This window comes from Pseudorasbora parva, chromosome 8 (genome assembly GCF_024679245.1).
Source record: "Pseudorasbora parva isolate DD20220531a chromosome 8, ASM2467924v1, whole genome shotgun sequence".
NCBI classification, from domain to species: domain Eukaryota; kingdom Metazoa; phylum Chordata; class Actinopteri; order Cypriniformes; family Gobionidae; genus Pseudorasbora; species Pseudorasbora parva.
In genome coordinates, this window is record NC_090179.1 from 13,761,002 (window position 1) to 13,787,862 (window position 26,861).

The 26,861-nt window shown below is 37.4% G+C and overlaps 1 protein-coding gene across 1 annotated transcript; it reads right to left on the reverse strand.

Annotated features, from left to right (window-relative positions):
* Positions 1–1,208: 1,208 nt before the first annotated feature.
* LOC137084162 (NACHT, LRR and PYD domains-containing protein 3-like) lies at positions 1,209–24,652 on the reverse strand. Its single transcript, XM_067450154.1, has 13 exons — positions 24,265–24,652; positions 21,887–21,973; positions 16,963–17,070; positions 16,777–16,884; positions 16,591–16,698; positions 16,405–16,512; positions 16,042–16,122; positions 14,084–15,886; positions 10,354–10,527; positions 8,238–8,411; positions 7,235–7,408; positions 5,588–5,761; positions 1,209–4,799 (listed from the first exon to the last, which is right to left on the reverse strand). The coding sequence occupies exons 2-13, from the start codon at positions 21,904–21,906 to the stop codon at positions 4,793–4,795; spliced, it is 3,039 nt and encodes a 1,012-aa protein (XP_067306255.1). The 5' UTR covers positions 21,907–21,973; positions 24,265–24,652; the 3' UTR covers positions 1,209–4,792.
* Between the last annotated feature and the right edge of the window lie 2,209 nt (positions 24,653–26,861).

The following is a 26,861-nucleotide window of genomic DNA, read 5'->3' on the forward strand; positions in this document are numbered from 1 at the left end:
ATATAATGGTATAATTATTTTTGAAAATCAGTTTCTGTATAGACTAATTCCTTACAGTCTTGACATATAAGGTATTAACGGTTTTGTACACTTTATTTTGGTGCATGTCTAATCATCAGTGCTGGGTGTAATTTAGTAGTGTACTAAGTAATCTAATTAATGTAATCCAATTACTTTTCCCCTTATAAGGTACAATAAGGGATTATTCTAATTTTTTTCTGTAATTTATTTAGTTACTTCTGGTGTAATTGCATAGTAATATAGCCCAACACTGTTAATCATACTTTTAAAGTCCTTATATGTATTACCAGTGTTGAGCTAAGAGTAATATTAATGAACTACCCTCTCAGAAAAAAAAGTTACAAAAGCTGTCACTGGGAAAAATATGTAGGCTACCATTTGACAAGCTACCAACCTTAAGATATGCTTTAGGGATAGTTGCATTAAGCATTATTTATACGTATTACTGTAGAAACTACATGTAAGTAGAAGGAGGAAAATAAATGGTTAGGATCCAAATGTAATCCTGGTTAAACCACTAGATGGCGCTGTGCGAGTAGGCTCGTATCGCATGATATTCCTTGGGTTGTAGGAAGAATGTTCAGGAATTTTTAACTGTATTTGTACTGACAAAAGTTTTGATAGGAATCATATTGAGCCACATACGCAGTTATGTAAAAGATTAGTTAAGTTAATGAAATCCCATGATATTATTGATATCTGGAGACAATATATGAGTATGTGGCGTGCATATGTCATCATTGGTTTCAAGCATCAGTCATTTTTTCAAAGATTGTTCAATATTTGGATTTTCTGATCCCGGTCTGGTAAAATGTGAGATGTTTGTTGATTGTTTGATTGAAAACCAAAAAGTGCATTTGCCACTTTAATAATGCATTGTTGTGACAAACATTTTAAAGTTTTTGTTTTTTTGTTTTTGTTTTTATGCACATTCCATTAATTCTTCTTTTGAAACTTTACAACAGTGGTGGGAGTTTGTAAAAGCTTGAGTTAAACAATATACTCTCAACGTCACAAGAGATAACATTAGGTCAATAAGAAAGCTAGAAGATGATGTAGCTAAACTTCAAGAACTCTAAGTTGAAACTCATTTAATGTCCTTTAAAAAACTTATTTGACTGAATTGTTAGATTTAACTAGGGTGCTATAATCAATCTGTTAGGAAACAGACTAGAGAGATGGGTAAATAGAAATAAAGACAAGGCTTTATTTAACACAGCAGTCATGAAATGACGGAGGATGATATGGCAGTAGTGTCGATGCAGATAGAGATCAACAGACGGGTAAGTTTCCACACACACGTATTCAGTCACTGATGGTATGATAAACACTTTATTTTCTTTGTAGGACAAACACACGGAGCTTTGAGGGAGACAGATAACTGGAGATAGGAGACTGGGGTGAGGAGATGAACAGCAGGTAGATAGATTTCAGATGAGTAACAATCCAGGAGAACATCACCATCCACTAGGGAAGGCAAAGGAGGTACGCCACTATCACCAGGCTTTATGGAAGGGAAAGAAACAGGTGAGTGATATGGCTTGAGCTGTGAGACAGGACTGCTGGGTGAATGCAGTAGTGATTGGGAAGTCCAAGATGGAAGGATACCGGATTGATCTCCTTGGTAATTCCAATGGGGCCAATTGTACCTGGGACTCAGCTTCTTGCAACTTGGACGCAACCTGATGTTGGTTGAAAGCCATAAGCTTCTGACCCGGATGATAGTTTGGAGTGGACGATCTACAGCATGTCGTTTCTGTCTCCTTATGGCTCTTTGAATATGATGATGAGCTGAGTCCTGGACCCTGTCACTCTCCTGGAACCTGTGGTTGACCAATGGTACATTTGACGGTTTCCCCTGACCAGGGGAACAAGGGTGGTTGGTAGCAGAGTACGCACTGAAATGTAGTAAGACCTGTGGCTCGTTGACAAGAGTTTAATGCGTATTCAGACCAAGCTAGATTATGGCAGAAGGTTCGGAGGAAACTGCCTGATTTCTGGCATGAATCTTACTTCCACCCCTAAAGTAAAAAATCAAATTAAAAAAATCAACTACAGCAGGCTACATTATTTTATTCGTTATATTAAAATACCCTTTTAAAGGATATTGGTTTACTTATGCCCTTTTTGAGCTCTACTTAACTGAATCTTAAGTGTTTGAAGACATTTAAGTGGCTGTTGTGTTGACCTTTATTTAGAGACCAGGTATGGGAGAGTGGTAACGCCACCAACTTCACCAATCAGGGATAAGCTAGGAGTCCTATGATCACCCTTTTCCTCCCAGATCCCATATGAATGGTTGTCAAGGATTTTATAAAGAAAAAACTAAATGATTTTTAGGTAAGAATATAATTTTTTACTGACTATATTTAGTTTGATACAGATAAAATCATATAACTTACATGCAATTTTTTTCTCTGGCAAAATGTAATGCATTTTTAAACTGCTAATTTCAAACATTTCAAAGTTATGCTTATACAGCTAGCTAAACACTGACTGACAGGGATGGAGTAGGTTGTATTAATCATCCCCTTACATACAACTAAGAAGAGTTTTTATATATATATGTTCAGGCGGAAATGATGGAGCCGAATCATCAGGTAAACAAACTTCTCGCATGGGCACACTTCATGTTCCAGGCTGTGCAGGGGATGTGAGGACTTTTCTTCCCTTCCCACAGATAAAAAATGTCAACAGTCATAGTTGATGTTTATAATCCGATACCACAACAATTTATTACAAGATTGTTCGTTTGTTTGGTCCATTTCAAGCAAATTTCACTCAGCGTCTTAAACTGAAGAAAGTTGCAATTACAACTGTTTTCCTGCAAGCAGTAAGTAGCGATTAATCCACTTATTGACTGTTTAAACCATTTCTGATTAAATTGAAAGTTTCTTAGAGAGACCGCATTGTCTAGATAATGCAAGATGCTAATACAGTAACAATAGGAAACTTCAAGTACCATACCAAACTAAATAGTGTGTCTAATGACAAAGGGTAATATTATTTTGTATTACAAAATACAACCGTAGATTCTTTGCTTAGATCGTTCACTCGATCCTTCTAGCAAACGTCACCCTTTTCCACCATATTAGTTAAAACGACAGTCATTTGACAAGGCTATTCATTTTGTAAAAATATGAGTTATATATTTATATTTTTGAGAACTGAAGTATGGTGTTTCCTGTGATGTTTTTGCCTATTTGTATTTCAGATTAGGCTACATCACAGTCACTGCGTCCCGTCAGCCTACATTGTGACTAACATTATATAAACAGTCTCGTTGACGAAAAAAGACAAGTCTAAAATGTAGACTGAACGACACTTTAAGCAGAACATCTCAAATGGAGATTGATAATAAAATACAGCTTACTTGTTTATTGGTGTTTTCAGAGCTCGCGTTCGTGCGGTTGCCAGATTGTACATGTTTAGGTAAAACACCAGATAGTATACGTGTTCTTTTCACAAAGATCAACATTAATATTCATGACTCTTCCAATTAAGGCAAAAACAGAATATTACATCCTAGGGACAAATTATAGGGTTTTAAATGGACCTGTAAAACTGTATCTGGACAATTTTTGCCCATAAATAAGCCACATAACCTCTATGTAGATATCAGCAAACAATTTAACATACTGTTTCAACTCATTCTAGGCCACCTTAAAAAAGTGTCAAGTGTCTACAAGTCGAGTGTTCATTTAGCATACATACCCATACCGCATAAGGACGTTTGTTCTAGTAGAAAAATGATCTTACTGTTTGACTCAGGAGTGCGTGCATGTGTCTGTAGCTGTAAGTGGATTTGAGCTGTGGTCAATCACAGAAAGCGAGGCATGGTTTTGGATTGTTTCAGTTAACCTGTTTTTGAAGCATATTGCCTGGTGTGGTTGTTTTTTTGTTTGTTTTTTACAACTTACCCCAGTATATGTTACATCCTACCACAGTAGTGAGGCAGATTTGAACTAAGGCAAACCATATATTTGTGACGCGTTTGTGTAGGAAAAATATCCATATTTAAAACTTTACAAAGCATAATCTCTAACTTCCGCTAACTGTTGAACACGATTTGAGACTGGCGTTCCAGCGTATGGCATAGGAGTACAACAGTTAGCTGAAGTTTGAGATTCAAGTAGATCCCTTAGGTTAAGTAGGCTACTGTTAAAATTAGATACTCCAAGACTAAGTAGTTTTGGAATTGGTGACTTGTAACTTCGCTGTAAAATATATGTACTTCTACTTATGTATGAATTTCAGGTAGCCTACTCTTTACACCTGCTCACATAGATTTAAATTACTTGAAATAATCTGAGTGAGGCGGTGTAAAAATTAACACTCAGCTAGTACAATAATAAAATAACAAAGTCTGTAAATTGTAAATGTTTATAGTTAATATTTTGGAATAAATATAAAAATGCTAAATATAATAATAATAACAACAAAATAAACTGTAATATGAATTTACATTAGATTTAAAAATAGAGAGGATTTTCCTAAATGTTTCACAACAACACCAAGCTGCATTGATGGAAGTTGAAGTTAACAAACTTGTGATCAACACAATGACAGTGTTTAACTTTTTTAAGAAATGTCACACACACACACACACACACACACACACACACACACACACACACACACACACACACACACACACGCACACACACACGCAGGGTTCACTGTGCCTCCAAGGTGTATTCTGTTGACTGTAGATTCTCTGAAGTGGCTTCTTATTCAGCTTTAACTGGTTCTGGTGGGATTAGACTGTCATCTAAAACCTGTTATTAAACAAAAGTCACATTTACTTTAATTATTTAACTTGTTAAATCCCATTTGCAGTCCAATCTCTCAAACTGAAAAAGTTCACTTGTGCATTCGCGTGATTTTGTGCAGATATAATTTGTGTTTATTTTGTATATATCTGATTAATATAGGATGTTTCGTTGAGCTAAATAACACGCTAGCAAAGTGTTCCAGTGTACCAGTGTTTATTCAGTGCTTCAGCGTGTGCGCTCAAACAGCAATGCATGGCTAATAATAACTATGATTGGGACTGTCACATTACATAACACTGAGAACACTATTTTTATAAATCATTTTGAAATCATTGGGTCTAGTTGCCGTTTTTAGTGCATTGTTCCAGAAAGAGCATATCCACATTCTGAATAACACGCATCTGAGATGGCATTAGGGTGGGGCATTGTATTAGTTGTTACATTTGATTATATAAATAAGTGATTTAATGAATGATAAATCACATCAACTCGTTTTACAATCCTACTAGCCCTTAATTTAGACTAAAACACCTTCTCATTCATTTGGTGATGAAAATAGTGTTTTGAACGGCATTTGCACACCTTGTCATGCTGTTGCCTATAAGACACTGCTGTAAATGCATATTCCAGTGTTAAGGATAACGATTAATCGTTAATTTAAATGACGATCAATCATGGAAATCTGTGTAATTTGACATCCTAATCAGTATGTATTAATATCGCAAGATCTTGTAACAACCCAAATGTAAACAAATGAGACCTTGTTGTAAAATGTCACCTTTACTACTCACCGCAGTGTCTCAAGTTTATAATCTGCATTATTTCGTATATCAGAGAGCAGCTTCATTCCGGAGTCTGTCGGCTTATTTTTGACCAGATCCAGTTCTCTCAGATGTGAGGGGTTTGATTCCAAAGCTGAAGCCAGAGCAGCACAGCCATGATATGCGACACTGCAATCACTTAACCTGCAGAGAACAATGACACACTCCTCAGTTTGTCCTTCTGTACGTTGAAAGCCATTTACTAAAATCTCTGTTAGGTATGAGAACAGCTGATATTCATGCAATAATGTCTATATTAACAGTACAGTAAGTTAAAAGAGAAAAATTAGAAGCCTGATCATTTTTTCTCAGTCTTAAAGGTCCCGTTCTTCGCGTGTTTTCGAAGCTTTGATTATGTTTACAGTGTGCAATATAACATGAGTTCTTGTTTTGCGTGTAAAAAAAACTGTATTTTTCACACAATTTACTTATCTGTATACCGCTGTTTCCTCTGTCCTAAAAACGGCCTGATCATTTCCTTGTTCTATGAAGTCCCTCCTTCAGAAACACGTAACGAGTTCTGATTGGGCCAGCGCTTCCCGCGCTGTGATTGGACAGCAGCTTAGTGCACGTTGCACGGAAAGGTCCCGCCTCTTATCATAACGGGTAGATACGCGCGCTCAATGTTATTGCAATCTATATTGCCTTATCAATTTGAGTCGGAATCAGACCCGGAGAATATCGAAGAGGATCGATTACAACCTGCTCAGGAAAGACTTTTGCTGGATGTTTCAGAATGGTAAGCTGTCTATTCAGTAGTTTAAACTGATCATTACAAACACCAACAATCGATGGTGTCTGAATGAATTACTACACTTTTATATACTACGTTTTTCGGATTAGTTTCACAAAGCTAAACAGCATTGCACTTTGTGTCATGAGTTACATAAACTGTTAAACGGACCAACTTAAATAATAAAATACACTTACCGGTTGTGGTCCATAAACAACGCCTTCTCCAGACAAAAAGGGGAACTGCGTCATCTTTTAAGAATAATCTTTCTGCGAATCCGGCATTAAACTGATTGAGATTGAGGAAGCAGTCCTCAGCAAAATGTGCTGCACATAGTTTTAAATTGTGATTATAATTTTCCGGAACCGAGTTAACCATAAACTGTAGCCATTGATCTCGTACATCGTCCGTGAGAAGGCCAAACAAAGGTGATTTGACTCCGGGATGAAAATAACAGCGTTTCAATGGCATGGCGACAAACACACTCTACAAAAACAACGCTTCCTATTCTCGACCTGCGAGAGCAAAAGGACAACGCCCCCGAATTTGCGTGTTCTTGTGGGCGGAGGGTTCGTCAACAAACGGTTTTAGTTGTGTCATTAAAGCAGGAAGTGCAGGGGTGTAGTCCAAACCGGCCGTTCGCTGTAGGCTTTGAAAGGGAACTTCTGTTAAATAAAATATCTCGCTTGGCATTGAACTTTGAGCTTTATAATTTTACAGGTATTCTTTATGCTCTAACAGCAACATTACACACTAACTAAAGTTTGAAAGATGGAATCACAAAGAATGAGACCTTTAAGGTATCAAATATTTTGTTTCTATTATTTTTTGCATTTTTACCGCACCTTTCTTTTCAGGTTTTTGTCATGCGTCATGTGTCTTACCATAATTTTTCCAGTTTACAGTGTGGATTCTCCAGTCCTACAGAGAGTAACTTCACTCCTGAGTCTTTTATTTTATTCCAGGAGAGATTCAGTTCTCTCAGGTGTGAGGGATTTGATCTCAGAACTTGCGAGAGAGTGGCACAACATTCATCTGTGACATCACAACTGCTCAAACTGCAGAGACCAATGACAAGCATCATATATGGAGTAAATTTATTTTTAGAAACGCATAGCACCCTTAAACCATGCCACAATCACAAAAGTATGCTTTAGTTGTTCGTTTTATAAATTATATACTGTACATTACATCTACTTCTACACATGCCTGGAAATTACTTCACAAATTAGAGGACTCACTTACAGTTGGCACATTGGAACATTAGGCAAAGGGGAAACAACAAAGGTGGATATACACCTTTTTGCAAGCATTAACTATGAGTTCAGGGTCAGTGGAGTATACTCAGAAATACTAGAACTCTTGACATGCTACTGACAGTAGACTCAACAAGCTGTAGATAAACTGGACTGAAACATTTCCTCCGATTGTTATTCTTGCGTAAATGCCAAATGTGTTTCATAATAAAGATGTATTAACTGTTTTACGTGGAGAGAAAAAAATATTATGTCCGGTATTATATGAATGTGTGAGAAATGATAAGTGTTCTGGCTAGAAGGAAATAACCTTGGGTTACAGAACAAATTTGGACTATCATCCACTAACTGGTGACTTCTCCTACAGCTGATATTTATCCAATCATTTTTACACAAACAGTATGATAATTAAATAAGAAAATGAGAAAACAAGAATCACATCAATTTAAAGAATAAATGTATTACACATATTATTATTGTACATATTACTCTTCAGTTATCAATTCTATCAGTTATCATTTTTCTATGTAAATTTTGTTACATACAATTGTGTTTGTCTTATGATGTGATAAGAAAGTGAAGATGAATCTGAGGACCAGTTCTAATATAATTATTGCAGACATGATCTTACCAGAGTTTCTCCAGTTTACAGTGAATATTCTCCAGTCCTACTGAGAGTTGGTTAACTCCTGAATCCCCTAGTTTATTCCATGACAGATCCAGTTCTCTTAGGTGTGAAGGGTTTGATTTCAGTGCTGAAGCCAGAGCAGCACAACCTTCATGTGTGATTTCACAATACCTCAACCTGCAGAGAACAAAAACTCTCAGTTTATAAACATAGATAAAATGTAGGGATGCACCGAAATCAAAATTCAGGCTATACTTGACTAAAAGCCCAAACCAAAAATACCTAAAATAATAATAATTATCTTGTTTTAAATTATTTGTTGTATAATTGTATTATTATTAGACTTAAAATATATAAGCTAATAAAATAACCACACTTTTATTTAACCCCCTGGACTCGAAGAACGAGGCCACACGTTTTGCTGTATTTTTCCTCATGACAGTGTAGAACAACTTAAAATACTAATTGCTTGGAAGCTTGGAAGACATGCTTGCGAGTTTACCTTGGATTTGCCTCAGAATAAGAACGCAATTTTAAGGTAAACCATTTCTTCTCACCTATATTAGCGTTATTGATACATTAACTTCATATTGTAGGCTACAAGTTGAACAATTGTCAAACTAAAATGTGTGAATTTAACGGAAACATGTTGAAATATGAAACAGGTAGGCATAATATAATATTAAACGCATTATGATATAAAAGTAGCCAACATTACACTATTATCTAAAGATGTTTATTGGGCCTGTTTATTGGGCCTAAATGTCCCGTACATAACTGTCCCGGTTATTGACTGGTACGCTGATGTAACCATGTCTCGCTCACACCCGTCTTTTGCGCACTCAAGTTCATTATTTTAAATGTAAATGTGTGACAAGCGCGCTCAAATAGAGACTAATTCCCTGTTTCCATGAATGTCTCTTTTGCACTGTTTAAAAAAAATAAAAAATACCACTGCTCTGTGTTGTTTTCATGTGTCAACCCAAGTATACACTACCAGTCAAAGGTTTTAGATTTTCTACCGTTTTCAAAAAAGTTATTCTGCTTAACAAGGCTGCATTTATTTGATCCAAAATACAGCAAAAACAGTAATATTGTGACATGATCCATCAGAAATCATTGTAATATGCTGATTTGCTGTTCAAGAAACATTTCTTATTATTATTAATGTTGAAAACAGTTGTGTACAATTTTAAGATTTAAAATTGATAAATAGAAAGTTCAAAACAACAACATTTATCTGAAATAGAAATCTATTGAAATTAATACTTTTATTTGTAAAGATGCATTATATTGATAAAAAAACCACACTTTTTATTTCAGATAACTTTCCGTTAATCAAAGATATATCCCTCTAGGTTAAATCTTTGATTTATTAAATGATCCTGAAAAAAATAACACAACTGTTTTCAACATTCATGATAATAAGACGTTTGTTGAGCTTATATATCAAATTCTCATATTAGAAGGATTTGTGAAGGATCATGTGACACTGAAGACTGGAGTAATGATGATAAATTCAGCTTTGATCACAGGAATAAATTACGATACTTGACTTTACTATATATTCACATAGGAAATGTTTATTTTAAATTGTAATAATATTTCACAATATTACTGTTTTTACTATTTTGGATCAAATGCAAAATAATGTTTATGCATAGTTTAAAAATAAAATAAAAAAGTTAATTTATATATATATATATATATATATATTAATATATATATTAATATATATATATATATATATATATATATATATATATATATATATATATATATATGCATAAACATTATTTTTTGAAAACTATAAAGCACCTGAAAAAACAAACAAAAAAACAAACACAAATGCCAGAGCATGTCAAGCTTCTTCAGGGCCACAAATTAGCCTTAGGGTCCAGAGGGTTAAACATTGAGTTTATTTCTTAAGTCGAAAGCAAAATATGTTTTTGAAGACATGTTTTTGTTTTCGGTTTAATCACTCATGACAGCATAGTTTTCCAATGCTGGTCTGTTTGACACTAAGAGCTGATATTTGATAGAGTATTATGCTTATTGCAAGTCAAAATCTGGTTCTGTAATATTAGTTAATATACAACTCTTAAATATATTATTTTACCACAGTTTCTCCAGTTTGCAGTGAGGCTTCTCCAGTCCATCAGATAGTTGCTTTACTCCTAAGTTTCCAAGTTTATTCCCAGACAGATTCAGTTCTCTCAGTTGGGAGGTGTTTGATCTCAGAGTTGAAGCCAGAGTAACACAGCCTTCATCCGTGACATCACAGTTGTTCAACCTGTAAAGAACAATGATGCATACACAATGTCAAACTCTTCTTAGACAGTATTTTTCTAGCATTTTTTTTAACAATAAATACTATTATATCCATTGGGTTTTGATAATCAATGCTGTGAGATCATAAGTTAATTGGCATTGCTGAGATTGATTGTATTTACAACATTAAAACTTCACTCCTGAATCCTGTAATTCATTCTCATCAAGTTTCAGATCAAGCTGACAATCAGAGTTGCATTTCTATTTCAGTTAATAGACAATCTCAGGATTAAGGAAGGGGGATGAGACGCTGCATCTTGGTGTTTTGATGCTATGGGGAGCCCTCAGCTTGACAGGTGTCTGAGCATGTGTGCACACGTGCCAATCCACTGGCAGACAGCAGTTCATAACATCACAAGCGGAGCTAGTGTTATAACTTGTCACCACCTAAGCACATTCTATGTGATTTGTGCAGAGAGTAGCACAGTGGCCTCCCTAAAGCCAGTGCCCCAAGGTGAACGTATTCTGGCCAAGGAGGCTGATAGGGAGCAGCCTAAGGAAGGGAGCAAACAAAGCTTTTCTAACTTTAACAGTCAGACTGAGAGTACTGAGAGTACAACCTTCAGTAGTGCCACCATCCAAAGAGGAGCAACATTACTCCTGAAATAAAATGATAAAGGGAGGAAGACAAATTAGAGCAATGGGACATATTGTGGTTTGCCCAGAAACTCATTCACCAGCCTCTATACCCCAAGTGATCAAAGGGAAGCCTAATCCCTATTTAAAATCCAAATACATAATTAGAGAGGGTGGAAATAAAAGAAAGGGATGCTATGTGGTCCATTCTCTTAACTCATATTTGCCTAGCTCATACACTGACTAAGTAAAGGTAATCTCCAGAGATCCGTTATGGCCAGTGACCTCCAGCGCAGTGCAAAAGTGTGTAACAGGTAGGAGGGATTCCACCAGCAGCCACACAGGGCACGGACAGCCATGTACTTTCTAAAGGCAGATGACTGCGCTCTTGCCTCCTTGAAGAGTGGCTTGTTTCCTTTAGCTTGACATGCCTACAACACTGCCATTGTGTGCAGAGCAACACCAGCCTGACCCGAGACTACATACGTCTTACCTGCGAGCCGGGATGTGGTCGGACGCGTTTTTGATGGTAAGACTGGAGCCCTTAATGAGGATACCGTACCCTTTGAGAGATAGCTAGTCGACATCTCTTCTACAGGGGAAAAATTAAATACCCCTGTTCATATAATCCCTCCACATAATAATAATAATAATAATTTCTGATAATTTGAATGTTGAAAGGGAAAACTGTGTACCAAGTATAGTTTCTTCCAGGATATCTCCATCTCAGTTACCCCTTTTCCACCAAGGCAGTGCTGGTGCTAAATCAGAGCCAGAGCCTAGTTCCAAATCGCTTCTTTGTGTTTCCACACCCAAAGCACCAGCTCCGAGCCAGGAAAAGTAGTTCTTAAGTAGCACCAAAACATTGCTGGGCTAGAAGTAAAAAACGATTACTTCAGGCGCTGGGGGCGGGGTCAACAAGATGAACACAAACTTGAGATCTGACATTTTTTTAAATAGCAGCTAATGGAGCTAAAAGCTGCTGCTCGTTTGTAATCACCGTCTATACAAATTACTGCAAACTGCATGAATGCGCTGGATTCGCTGTGTTTTGATGCCGATGATTTACGATGTCGTAAAGCCATGTGAATCAATAGTAATGCAGCGTTCGCCATTGTTGATGGAAGGCTTGTTCAAGATGCATTGGCGCTGTGCAGCCCGATCGCCGAATGACATCAAAAGTACAGTGAGAGCAAACGACTCCTTATGCTTTTGAATCACTCGTGCAGTATTTATCATATGTGGGTTTGTCTGCGCAGTGGCGATGCATTAGATAATATGTGCTTGGTGTGTGTGTTTGTTTCTCGCTACCTCGCTAGCAGTAGAGTCCATGTGAATGAGCGTCACCTGCGAGCCACACCGGTCTCAAGTCCTCTCATGAGGGAGCTCTGAGGCATATAAGGATGAGCGACACTAATAAAGGACGAGAGATCACCAGACCTGGATTTTACGTTGAGTTGTGTTTATGTTTTATTATGTGTGTGTGTGTGGCAGTTGTCAGTGAGGGGCTGCCCACGTTACTTTCCTTTTGTTTGGTTAAGTCTTTCAAATGTTCGCCGGTTCTCGAAAAACGATCATAACGATTCGGTCCTCCTTCTTCCCCCCTGAACATACTGTATTACAATTTCTATGTCCAAATTACCATTACACATACACGCAACAACATGCCATTTGACCCATCGTGTCACGTCACCACCAATGCTACTTTTGTTGATGCCTCTTGTAGCCCAGTTGGAGCGAAGGTTGCAGGAGTAGCAATGGATGAAGTAAAAGTAAAGTTGGTGAGTGGAGTATATAAAAGTGTTGACAACGAGTCTATAAAGGCACTTGAGCCTGTTTTTTAGCCCATTCATGCTGTTGTGATGTTTAGAGAGGTGCAAGAAAAAAGCATTTTAATTGGAATGATTTTTTAATTGGTGTGATTTATTGCGTGCATGGATCGGGTAACGGGCCAAATATTAACGGGGCTGGGATGAACCTGTGCAGGACTCTGGTATGAAGTAAGACCTGGATCTGTTGTGGCTCTTAGTATGTGGAAAAGCAAACGGTTCTTAGAAAGCTCTCAAGTCGAACCAACTATGAACTGGCACTAGCACTGGCTTCAAACTAGCACCCGGTTCATTCTGGTGGAAAAGGGGTAAGTGTGAAGGTCCAGAAGGTAACAAAAAGCTCAAGGGGGAGGGATGATCGTGGCCCTCCAGGAGTTGCTCATCCAATCAGTTGCGAGAGACTTCCCGCTTTCTCAAGTCAAGATTCAACCTGGTCGTTGCAGGTCCACTCAGTAATTTCATGTCCTACTTCCACCACAACTAGCTCTAAAGAGCTAGATGCCACCAACAATATGCTCTCTGCTAGCTTGGAATAAACCACAGAGCAGTCTTCGGAATTCAGCAGATTGCCTGAAGGTGAGAGGACATTGACACCTCCCAAACTCCCAAACTCCTCCGCAAGCTCAACCTGTGACCACCATAAACAGAGTGTGAGCGGAGCTTTTTCACTCCGCTCCTAGGCAGATAACATAAGTTCATGCATGTCCTCTGATGTCAAAAACTTCCTGAAAATCTTGTTCTCTAATATCATGCGTCTAATAACAATATTTTGTTCTCTCAAACAAACGGCTCCTGAAAACAAAAAAGCTGATGATGTGTAACTGATAATGTGTCAGTCCGCGAGTGATGTCATGGACTTTTATCTGCCAATGGATTGGGGTTTGTGTACACATGCTCAGACACCAGTCATGCCGAGAGCTTTCCCCATAGCGTCAACAGTACACCAAGACGCTACATTGAAGTTGCACTTCAAACGGGCACTGGATATTCATAACAATCAATTAACATTTGCAATAATATATTATGTATTAACTCATGGACATTCAAAAGAATTTTGATATCTTAGGCTTTAACAAACTTAAACTTGAAATAATTATCTACAGTGTTACTTACTGAGCTGATCTGTATGCTTTGACCACAGGTAGCAGCTTTAGAAGAACTTCGTCAGCTTTCATCTGTGATCCAACAAAATCTTTGAGCTTAAACACATTCATCTCTTGCTCTGATGTCAACAACACAAAAATTAAAGCTGACCACTGTGAAGAGGACAGTTTCACTTTATCTAATGTTCCAGCTGTCACATAATGTTGAATTTGCTCCATTAGTGAACAGTCACCTAGTTCATTTAGACAGTGAAACAGATTGAGGAATTTCTCAGGAGACAGATTCTTCTTGATCTTCTGTTTAATGTACTGAACAGTTTTCTCTTTGTTATGCAAGCTGTTTCCTGTCTGTGTAAGAAGGCATTGTAAAAGAGTCTGATTACACTCCAGTGAGAAGCCAAGAAGGAAACGAAGGAAAAGGTCCAAATGTCCATTCTTACTATGTAGTGTCTTGTCCACAGCTTTCTGATGGAGATTTGATATAGATATCAGTTTCGGTTTGGTATATTTCATAAAGTTCAAACATTTGGACAAAAACTTTCCTTTGTTAATTAGATCAAACGCATTTATGTTATCTTTTATGAAGGATATGTGTCCATATAGAGCTGCAAGATGTTCTTGAATGCTCAGATGAACAAAGCAGTACACTTTCCCCTGATACAAGCCAGACTCCTCTCTGAAAATTGTGCACAATCCTGAGTACACTGATGCTTCGGTCACATCAATGCCACACTCTCTCAGGTCTTCCTCATAGAAGATCAGGTTTCCTTTCACAAGCTGCTGAAAAGCAAGCTTCCCCAGTTTGAGAATCATGTCTTCATCTTTCACTGTCTTCTCATAGTCCTTCTCATGTTTGATGTTGGTCTGAATGATCAGGAAGTGTGTGTACATTTGAGTGAGAGTCTTGGGAATCTCACCACTCTCTGCTTCACTCAGCATCTTCTTTAGAACAGTGGCTGAGATCCAGCAGAACACTGGGATGTGACACATAATAAAAAGGCTCCTTGATGACTTCAGATGTGAGATGATTCTGTTAGCCAGAGTCTGATCACTGATTATTTTCCTGAAGTATTCCTCCTTCTGTGGCTCATTGAAGCCTCGTACCTCTGTCACTCGATGGACACACTCAGAGGGGATGAGATCAGCTGCTGCTGGTCTGGTGGTGATCCAGATGAAAGCAGAGGGAAGCAGATTCCCTGCAATGAGGTTCGTCAGCAGCACGTCCAGTGAGGCTGATTCAGTCACATCACACAACCTCACATTGCTCTGAAAATCCAAAGACAGACGACACTCGTCCAGACCATCAAAGATAAATGACACTTTATATTCACTGTTGGGAATATCCAGTTCTTTTGTTTCTGTGAAAAAAATGTGAAGAAGATCTAAAAGACTGAGTTTTTGGTCATGTATCAAATTGAGCTCTCTGAAAGGAAGTGGAAATATAAGGTGGATGTCCTGATTTTCTTTCCCTTCAGCCCAGTCTAGGACGAACTTCTGCACAGAGACTGTTTTTCCAATGCCAGCAACTCCTTTTGTCAGCACAGTTCTGATGGGTTTGTCTTGTTCAGTTAAAGACCCAAAAATGTCATTGCATCTGATTGGTGTGTCCTCTATTGCTGTTCTTCTGGATTGTCTCTCAATCTGTCTTACCTCATGTTCATTACAGTCTTCACTTTCACCTTCTGTGATGTAGAGCTCAGTGTAAATCTCATTCAGAAGTTTAGGGGTTTCTTGCTTTGCGGTTCCCTCATACAGACACTGAAACTTCATTTTTAGTTTTGCTTTAACTGCATTGCAGACTTGAGATGCATTGCTATAAGTGTAACATAACAGATCATTAGTAAACATATATACAAACTGATCAGTGTATGCAGTCCAAATAAGCCTGCTTGGTAAAAATGTTTACTGGGATTTGGGAGGGGGGGATTGTTGGCTTTAATAGCCACTATTTGTGAGAATATGTCTTACTCAATGTCTCTAATGCTGATGGTCTGGTTATTTTTCCAGCTGATCTGTCCAGTTTCTATGTCTGACTCCTCCTGTGGGACTCTGAAAAACAAATATGAAATCATAAAACATATTTTTAAAGTCTTACACATTAATATTTTCATTGACTTTCATTGAAGAAGAAATGTTGTGATCAGAATCCACAGTGCAGAAACTATGACAATTTTGTGATTACCCATAAACAAGCAAGTAAGTAAGTCTAAGTAAGGTAGTCAGTGTGAAATGAGGATTTTTTTTGAGAAGGACCTGTATAAAAAATGGGTAGTGGAAAACTGCAAAAGTTTATCTCCCCTCATCTTATGAATTAGACTGACATCTAAATACCTGAGATCAGGAAGACAGCCTTTATCATTGAATTTTGGAGGACATCCCATTGACCGGTCACTCTTCATAGACACACAACTGGGTTCTGGTACCTTTTGGTTGACTGATCTAAAGAGAAATGTATTATCATATAACTGCAAAAGGTTATGTCCCCTCATCTTATGAACTAGACTGACATCTTAATACCTGAGATCAGGAAGACAGCCTTTATCATTTAATTTTGGAGGACATCCCATTGACCGGTCACTCTTCATAGACACACAACTGGGTTCTGGTACCTTTTGGTTGACTGACCTAAAGAGAAATGTATTATCATATAACTGCAAAAGGTTATGTCCCCTCCTCTTATGAACTAGACTGACATCTAAATACCTGAGATCAGGAAGACAGCCTTTATCATTGAATTTTGGAGGACATCCCATTGACCGGTCACTCTTCATAGACACACAACTGGGTTCTGGTACCTTTTGGTTGACTGACCTAAAGAGAACTGTATTATCATATAACTGCAAAAGGTTATGTCCCCTCATCTTATGAACTAGACTGACATCTTAATACCTGAGATCAGGAAGACAGCCTTTATCATTGAATTTTGGAGGACATCCCATTGACCGGTCACTCTTCATAGACACACCACTGGGTTCTGATATCTCTCGGTTGACTGACCTTAAAGAGAAAGATATTGTCCTATTTTCATAGGTCATTCAGTCATTTAAATAGCGGGGTCAGCGCATGCTGAGGCGTTCAGTGCGCAGAAGTCACAAACGTTCTGCAGAGTCAATAGCTACAGACCTCCAAACTTTGTGTGACCTTCAGATTAGCTCAAGAACAGTGCACAGAGAGCTTCAAGGAATAGGTTTCCATGGCTGAGCAGCTGCATCCAAGATTTACATCACCAAGTGCAATTCAAGGTATCTTAGCTACTTATTTAGCTCCAGTGAAAGGAACTGTTGGAGGGATAGTTCACCCAAAAATGAAAATTTGATATGTTATCTGCGCACCCCCAGGGCATCCAAGATGTAGGTGTGTTTGTTTCTTCAGTAGAACACAAATTAAGATTTTAATAAGATTAATAAAATTTAATAAGATTAGAATTAGACCCTATTGACATGCATTATACGTGCAACAGTTGGAGTTAAAAATCTTAATTTGTGTTCTACTTAAAGGGGGGGTGAAACACTCAGTTTCAGTCAATCTCATGTCAATCTTGAGTACCTATAGAGTAGTATTGCATCCTTCATATCTCCGAAAAGTCTTTAGTTTTATCATATTTATAAAAGAAATATAGGCTGTACCGAGTCTTTCCGGAAAAAAACGAGCGGCTGGAGGCGTATCGTGTGGGCGGAGCTAAAGAATGACAAGCGCGTAAAGCGGTGACGTCCTCAAGCGTGGAGAAACCCATCTATCTCAGCTAATACAGATAATGATCCACAATCAAATCTGAGGCTGAAATAAATTGAACAGGAGAAACAGCAACATCAGGACGTCCGTCTCTGTGGTATGTAAGTTACTGTATTTAGTGCCCTCTCCACATTTCTGTGTCTTTACTTGCAGTGTATGAGGACATGATTCGGTTTATGGACTATTGTATGCGACTAGACCTTAGAAGTAGCAAGCAAAACGGTTTTGCACGTCAGAATACTGTAACGTTATACAGAGAACAACAATGGAGTAACCGTTAGCGCATTTGAATGACGAAGCACGCGATCATGTAGTTTACTGATGTTTAACGTACTCATGCGACGGTAGCCAAAAGCAGAGACATTTGAAGCAGTTTAACTCACCGGCTGCTTCCAAAGCAGGACCGAACCTTTATCGCTGGGACCACTCCGTCAAAAACACACTTCTTTGGTATGATTTGGTGAAGTCCTGTGACAGCAGTGGCATGGAAATCCACTTTGAGACGCAACTGAAGCGATGCTTTGAAGCTTCCCGTCATTTCTGCGTTCAAATCGGTTCAAATGCAGCGCTGCCTTCCCGGAATGCTGTGCTGAAGCGTTGAAGTCGCTCGACGTCACCCATAGGAATAAAGTGGAGCGCGGCGCGTCATAAGTGTTCACGGACGACTGGATCTGCACCTGAGAGACTGTTTACGGCGTGCATTTCCTCTCTCGCGCTAGTCACGCGCGCGCGCACACTACCGGGAGAAGAGCCCGTACGGCCCATACAAGGACCTTCTGATCTATTAACGTCAAACCGACCCATACTCGAAAAAAAACTCGCCGAAACTTGTGAGAAACCGGAAGGAGTATTTTTGACACAGAAATACTCCATCATTACTCAATACTCCACGTCCAACATTAGTTTTTGAAACATTTGTCTATGTTTAGGATGGGAATCCAAGTCTTTAACAGTGTAAAAAGCTCAGTATGCATGAAACAGCATTTCACCCCCCTTGAAGAAACAGACTCAATACAATAGGGGTAAGTAGATAAACATCAAATTTTCATTTTTGGGTGAACTATCCCTTTAATGCTTCAGCATACCGAGACATTTTGGATCATTTCATGCTCCCAACTATGTGGGAATAGTTTAGGGATTGTTGACATGCACCTAAGATGACAATTTCAGACCCCTCCATGATTTCAAAGTGGGAGAACTGGCAAAATAGCATGGTGTTCAAATCCTTTTTTTCCTCACTGTAAGTCAAGTCCCTTTTTTGTCACAGATTGCTTCAAAACAGCATTACAGTGATAATAGGAAATTAATTTTGCTCTGGAAAAAAAAAAAATTCTAAGTTTTTGATTGATTATTTTCCGTTGCAAAAACTGATTAGTTATTTAATTTGGCGCAACTGAAACAACACCATCTTCAGCTAAAACAGAAAATCCCTCATGCATTTCAGACACCCATCCACACTAGACTGGGTTAACCTAGCTTGATCCGCCTGCAATTTGATTTCACCCAGCAGCTCAGGCTGGAAACCTGTACATTAATGTATCCTGCTTCTGTTACACATTCGCAGAAACCAATCAAAGACTGGCTTATCCACCTGGCGCGCTATTGGCGTATTTAACATGTTGACGGATAGAGAAACAATGAATGATTGGTTGATCATCCCTCTTGTGGTCAGATTGGTTGAAGGACTATCCAATTTTGTACAGGGTCAATACATTACGCTCGTTGATCACACCTCTTGTGCAGCAGAAAATACAGAGCAGACTCCCCAGACCAATATTCAATCATAAAATATTGAGCTTGGTTTGGTGATAGCCAGACAACATCCGCATGTGACATGTTCACCCTGCTAAGAGAAAAGCGCTTATATGACGCAATTGACAGGCGACTCGCTCAAACGCTATGCTGACACGTCCCGGTTCATTGGTTAAAATAGCAATTTTCTCACAATTTACAAAAAGTTGGAAACATTTGGGATATTGTAGGTACTCAACTGAACAAAATATATAACACTGGCCTAGTGGTTTTTGGATATTTTACTGCAAAAATACTACATAGGGCACCTCTAACTACTTTGTACTTGCATAGAAAAAATAACTAATTTTGCATTGCCAAACCCTTTTGCTGCTATTGAGGTGGAAAATACAGGTAAGTTTAAGGACAGGTTTGGTGGTATAGGTAGGTTTATGGGTGGGTTAAGGTGTAAGGGAAGGCTCAATAGTGTAAATATAGATATAATTACAAGCAAGTATTTAAAAAATATATACATATATAAGTACAATGTATGTACATAGTAAGGGCATTGTATCAAATTATTACATTTAAATACAGTTAGTCCACACCTAATATTAAGTCTATCTATCTATCTATCTATCTATCTATCTATCTATCTATCTATCTATCTATCTATCTATCTATCTATCTATCTATCTATCTATCTATCTATCTATCTATCTATCTATCTATCTATCTATCTATCTATCTATCTATCCGAATATAGTTCAGCTGGCAAACCATTAAGGTACGTTCACACCGAACACAAATAGAGCGCCTGGAGCGAATCGAATGATTTCCATGTTAAGTCAATGGAAAGGCGTGTTGACGCGCGTCTCAAGGTCCTGCGGCGCAGTAGACGCGTTTGGCAGTGTGCGATGGATGTGATTCTGCCTCATTCGCGCGCCCAGTTCGCGTAATGTGTTTCGTGTATTCATGCATTTGAAGTAGGGCTGTAACGATATGCGATATGAAATCGAAATCGCAATACGCAGGTCCACGAACCTGTATCGCGATGTGAGAAGGCAGAATCGCGACACACCCCTTCCAACTCCCAGAATTATCCTTCCTGTCCAGGTCCAACTTTTAAGTTGCCAACTTTTAGTATGGCAACATTTCAGCTACCCGGTGGAGAACAAGGATGGCAATCGTGTAGTTGACAAGACCCAGACAATTTGCCGTAAGTGTTTCAAGAAGCTTCCCCAACCGGCTGGCAACGTGGTGTGAGCGTGGCGTTTCTGTTGCGTGTCATCCGCGGGGCGGCTGCGTGCCGTTTTCTCTTTCTTTGCACACCAGAAGCGTGTCTGACGCGGCGCTTCTGTTGGTATTGATGTACAGGAGGCCCTATACTTCATGTTAAATATATATTGCCTATTGGTACCGCAAAGAAAACGTCGGCAGTAGCCTATTGACCATACAGATATATGGTATTGATGGCAAAATAGGCTACAGAATACTGTACAGAATAAAACTGTTTTATCCCCCCCATATCGAGGTTTGTATCGTACCGTGGGTCAAAAATCGTGATACGAACCGAATCGTGGGTTTGGTGTATCGTTACAGCCCTAATTTGAAGGGAATTCGCATCTGAAGCCCAAGTTGTAAAATCTGAACCTTGGCATCAATTAACCGTGTTAATCTGGAGCCTGTTTGTTGCTGTCACGTGGTAAAGTGACGTGATGAGAAACCTGCAGAATTTACAAAATACTGTTTTGCCACTAGATGTAGTTTTAATGCTTTTCAGTTTATAATGTAGTTGTTTAAAGCTAAAATATGTCATTTATTTATAAAGAGAGCGCCTATTTAAAAAAAACATTCTTGCGTTTCTGTAATATTCTGTATAAGGCGGTTTTGTTGCGTAGTGACGTAAGTATGAAGCACAAGAGCGTTTGCTGGGCCTGGTGACTATAAAAGCTTCTCTTTGACTAACAAATAAGTTTTCAGCTCTGAAACTTGAGGATAATCTTATATTACCATGACTCAAGGGAAAGCTGATTCCTCAATTCATCTCCTCTTTAAGTAACCTCAAAGTTTGTGGAACATGCCAAATAGTATACCTTCAGGTAAGTTATACCTTTAGAGTCTTCATAGCGCTCTGAGACAACATTATCTGGAAATTCAGCCCAGACCATTTAAGCATCCTTTAATTTAAACATAACCCTTATAAATCCAGAGTTCAAGCTCTGATCTGTACGAAGATGTTTTGTAATGTATGTTTGTTGGTATTACGGCTTTATGACAAATTGCCATTTATTGTAAAATTTATAAAACCTCATTAAGATCTTTTAATGGTGACAAATGTTGACTATACCTGATTCCTGAAGACTCCATCTCTAAATGTTTGTTTTTTATCTGCGTAGGTTATCATTCCATCCTCATGAAGGACTCCAAAAAACAACTGCACATATAAAAAGCCACAAAATGATTACTGAAAATTAAATATGGACAGACAAAGAACCTGAGTGTGTTCTGTTTGGATAAACTCGTGGGAGTTGCAGTTGCAGTATTTATCTATTCGAAACAAGTTTTTTTTTTTTTTAACAAAATATTGTTTACAAAGTCAAAGTTTACATTTTGGAACATTTATGTTTATAAATGCCTAGTAATATCAAGGATACGCTATTTCAAACATTCAAACGTAAATTTACATTATTGAAGACACATTAACAAATTATAGCCATGTCAGTAGTCTATACTATGGGTAGATGACAAATAAGGGTGAAACAGCATTTTTTTAAACAAAGTTCTAAATTGCTTGTGAATTGTATGAATTTGTAAAGTTCAAATACTGTTGTTTTTGAAACTGTTAGAGGTTAGCACATTTTTTTCTCATTATGTAATTTATTAAGCTTTTCTTACAGCTCCAGGCAAAATTTGTCCTGCGGTGTGACATGACATTACTATAAAATTCAAATATTGAAAATGTTTTAATTTCAAATACAAATCAGGTATGTTTTAAGTTTAACAAGTATTCTTAAAGAATGATCATTAAAATTCTGCATATATTTTTTTTTCACAGCTGTTTTTCGATTATATTCTTTGCTGGTACCATCTTTTACCACTCACTCCAGTAGAAATATTGTGTAAAATTAGAAATAATATTTGAAAATGATTTTTTCTTTTTTCTACCACATCTTTTCTTCCCTTCGCCTCTCTATTAATGTGCTTGGACACAGAGCTCTGGGATCGGCCAGCCTCTTTTGCAATGACCTTTTGTGTCTTACTCTCCTTGTGCAAGTTGTCATTGATCATCTTTTGGACAACTGTCAAGTCAGCCGTCTTCCCCATGATTGTGTAGCCTACAGAACTAGACTGAGAGACCATTTAAAGGCCTTTGCAGGTGTTTTGAGTTAATTAGCTGATTAGAGTGTGGCAACCAGGTGTCTTCAATATTAAACCTTTTCACAATATTCAAATCTTCTGAGATACTGAATTTGCGATTTTCCTTAGTAGTCAGTTATAATCATCAAAATTAAAAGAAATAAACATTTGAAATATATCAGTATGTGAGTAATGAATTAAAATAATATGCAAGTCTCACCTTTTTAATGGAATTATTGAAATAAATTTTTGATGATATTCTATATGACCAGCACCTGTATATTTATGTTTAATATATGTATAATATATGTATATTGTATATAATATTTACAATATGTGTTTAATATATATAGAGACGGAGATATATTTATATTTATGTATAATTTTGTAAACATAACAGACGAAAACTCTAGCTAGACATCTGACTTAATAATGTCACGCTACAGGACGGGCTGTTACACCACAGGACTTGTTCATTTTGAGTCATTTCTATACAAGACTGATCTTAGGCCTCACAGTAACTGAATAAGTTCATTGTTTTAAACCTGAATATGTTTCTTTTATTTTAAATATTTTTCTTTTTTCTTATACTAGATCAGTCACACCACAGGACTATGAAAAATTGACATATTCATGGTCTGACAGAAATGATGAAATTTATCATATTAATAAGAGATTAAAATTCAATTTTTAACCTCTTTAGCACATCCAAACATCTGGGGGATTTCCTGGTAGGGGGCTTGACTAAATTACCCCTATGGCTGTCCATGTAACTGCCAGTACAAAAATCTAATATCCTATGTCACACTGCAGGACAGCATTTGTGTTTCAAAACTAAACGTACTGTAAATATTATTTTAGTACTTTTTAGCATTATGAAAACTTAAGTTAATTAAGTAAATACATACAAAATAATGCCAAGGCATTTATTAGCTGCTCCAAGCATATCTGCTTTATTTTACTAATAATTACATTTGATGAATCATAAATGTTACAGTCACACCGCAGGACATTTTGCTATTCACCTTGAAAAACACCAAAACATTTTATGTCCCAAAATCATAATATTGAAATAAAATCATGATCTATGCCCCACTGGCATGTGTTGTTTTAGTTGAAAATACAGTTCAGTAAACATTTACACTTAATTACAGAAAAAACATGCGTCACATCATCTGCCCGCAGATTTTTAGTGCAAAAGCACTGATGCTTGATTCACTGCAAAGTCTAGGTTGTACTCTACTTAATATATTGAAAATGAAAACATAGTAGACTTTTTAAATGAGCTAAATGCATTCAAACTGCAGATGGCAAACACACAGGACTGAGTAGGCTAAAATAAATTTTAAACACCGCCGTAATACTTACCTTATATTTGGTCGTATTTGTAGCCAAATTTTTGCAAAAGCTTTCAATAACGTTAGGCAACAATAAACAATACTGCATTCATTGTTGCTCTTTATTTGGTGTGCAAGCATTTTTTACTGCCTACAATTAAAATAACAAAAAGACACATTTCGAAAGTAACAGGACAGAAGACCGTTGCCTGCAACCCTGCAACCTTTGCAGAAAGCGCCACGACAGAGGAAAGCGGTGTCGATGTAAACAGGAAGAGGTATTTTCGCGTCACACTATCCCATTTAAGAGCAGACGGTGACGGTGAGTTTATGATCATGAAGGTTCCTGACTCATAAAGTATGGGGAACATAACAGTCCCGTGTAAATCCCCCGAGTCCCGTCATGTATTATTCCCTATACTGTAGCAGAAACAGAAATTATGTATCACAGGCAATTACGCGAACAGCTAGTTTTTTTTCCTCTTATCGTTGGCGATTAACCCCGAAAGACCCAGCTAGGCTATATCCTAATAAAAAAATAAAATAAAAAAATAAAAACACCTTTTACATTTTCTTGTAGGAGGCCTATAGGTGAATATATGATGTATAATTATTATAACTAATATCAGTTTGTATATTTGTTAAATTGGTGCCTCATGGCATGGGCTCTCTGACTTTATGACCAGGTCAAAAATAAAATGGCAAATTATGTCATCAATCCCATTAAAGAAATGTGGTAAACTGGCAATCATTGGTGACTCAGGAAAAATAATAGTGCACACATTCTAAACACCATGTTCCGAATGACACCTGAAAAATTCAATGTACAGTATAAGAAAACACACACACACACACACACGCACGCACACACACCCGCACACATATAAATAAAATATATATAAAATATATTCAACTTTTCTGGTTAAAACTGTGCTGGATCTTTTCTAGAATAAAACAAGGTAGTATATTGCTCATACTCAGTTATAAGATGATTGGTGAATTAAGCCACTACACAATGATCATGTTCTTATCATCAAGCGGCCAAAGGCATCTGATTGTGTTTTCTCTGCTTTTCTTGCCATATTAAACCCAGATACAGCAGTGAGAGAAACACTAACATTAAAAAGTCGCCAAACTGCCCAACTAAAGAAAACACTAATCACCATAATGGTGACATATAACAACTCTATTAATTCTCAATAAGAGCCCTCACCTATTACCAGTTCACCTTTTGTGGTTTCCTTTTCACTTTTATTTTACCTCCATCTTATTTTTTTTTTTTTTGTGTGTGTGTGTGTGTGTGTGTGTGTGTGTGTGTGTGTGTGTGTGTGTGTGTGTGTGTGTGTGTGTGTGTGTGTGTGTGTGTGTGTGTGTGTCAATTGCAGACATCAAAATCAAGATTTGTTTATATTACAAAATTATTACAAAATACAATAAATTTGGCCAGTGATATCATTGGACACTTTTTCTTTGTACTTTTGTCAGTTTAATAAAGGATAAAGAGAAATAAATAAAAATCACAGATTCGTTATTTCATTAGATTTTACAAAACATCTCTGGATTTTTAGAAGCGAAGTACACATGCGTGTTCATCATACATTTATACTGTAATATCTATGTGGACAGCAATATGCATTGATCCAGATTACTTTATTTGAATGTTTCCTTGATTTAACATGACACTGAGAAACGCATAAAATAAATGCAGGAACCTATGAATCGGCTTTTTGAACCAGTACTTTGAGCCGAACTGACTGAACCGGTTTGTGGAAATGAATCGCGTTGCATCACTAATGCAGGTAAGAAGATGATAGGAGAATAATAATACAAATGACAGTGACAGTTTTGCACCAAGTAACCAACACGTTCTAAGAATTGTTCTAATGTGTATACTTTCTTTGATGGTTTGCTGATGCCTTGTTGAAGTGTTTTTATAAAATGTTGTTCACATTTTCTTGCTGGTCAGAGAGGTTACATCATTTCAGTTGCAAATGTCCATGCTGTGCACACGAGTTGTTCTGCCTCCTTAAGAGGCTGTGTAGTTTTTAAGGGACATTTGCAGTCATAAATATTTGGTTATGGTTTGTTTTTGATATTCTGTTAAGTTTCGGTTTTGCCTGCCGCAATTGTATAGGTTTTATGAGAGGACTTTTATTATGACGTGTGTTCAGGAGCAACACACGGTGAATAGCAGGAAATAACAAGCTCATGGCGCAGTGAACGCTCAACATACGTTTGTGATTCAGCTGATTCATTCCTCCTTCTAAACATTGTGGAAATCATTGGCTGTAAGTTTATCTAAATAATATATATGTCTGTAATATATTGTAGGAGTTAAAACGTGATAATCAAAGATGTTTGTTATTGCGGATTGGCGCTAGAGTGCTGTAACGTTATGCTAATGAGTCAGCAATCTTTCTCTATCTACATTTACTTGTTACATTGTTAAGTATGATGCCATTTTGATTATTAATACGTTTTCTGTATTTCTTTTATTTCATTCACAGTTTTACTCGGTTCAATGGCCGACGTTTACCCCTGTAAACTGCACTAAATGTTGTGATCATTAAAGGAGCAAGACGCTCATATCCTGGCTCTTGAACAGAGTTTGGCTTGCTGTTTATCTAT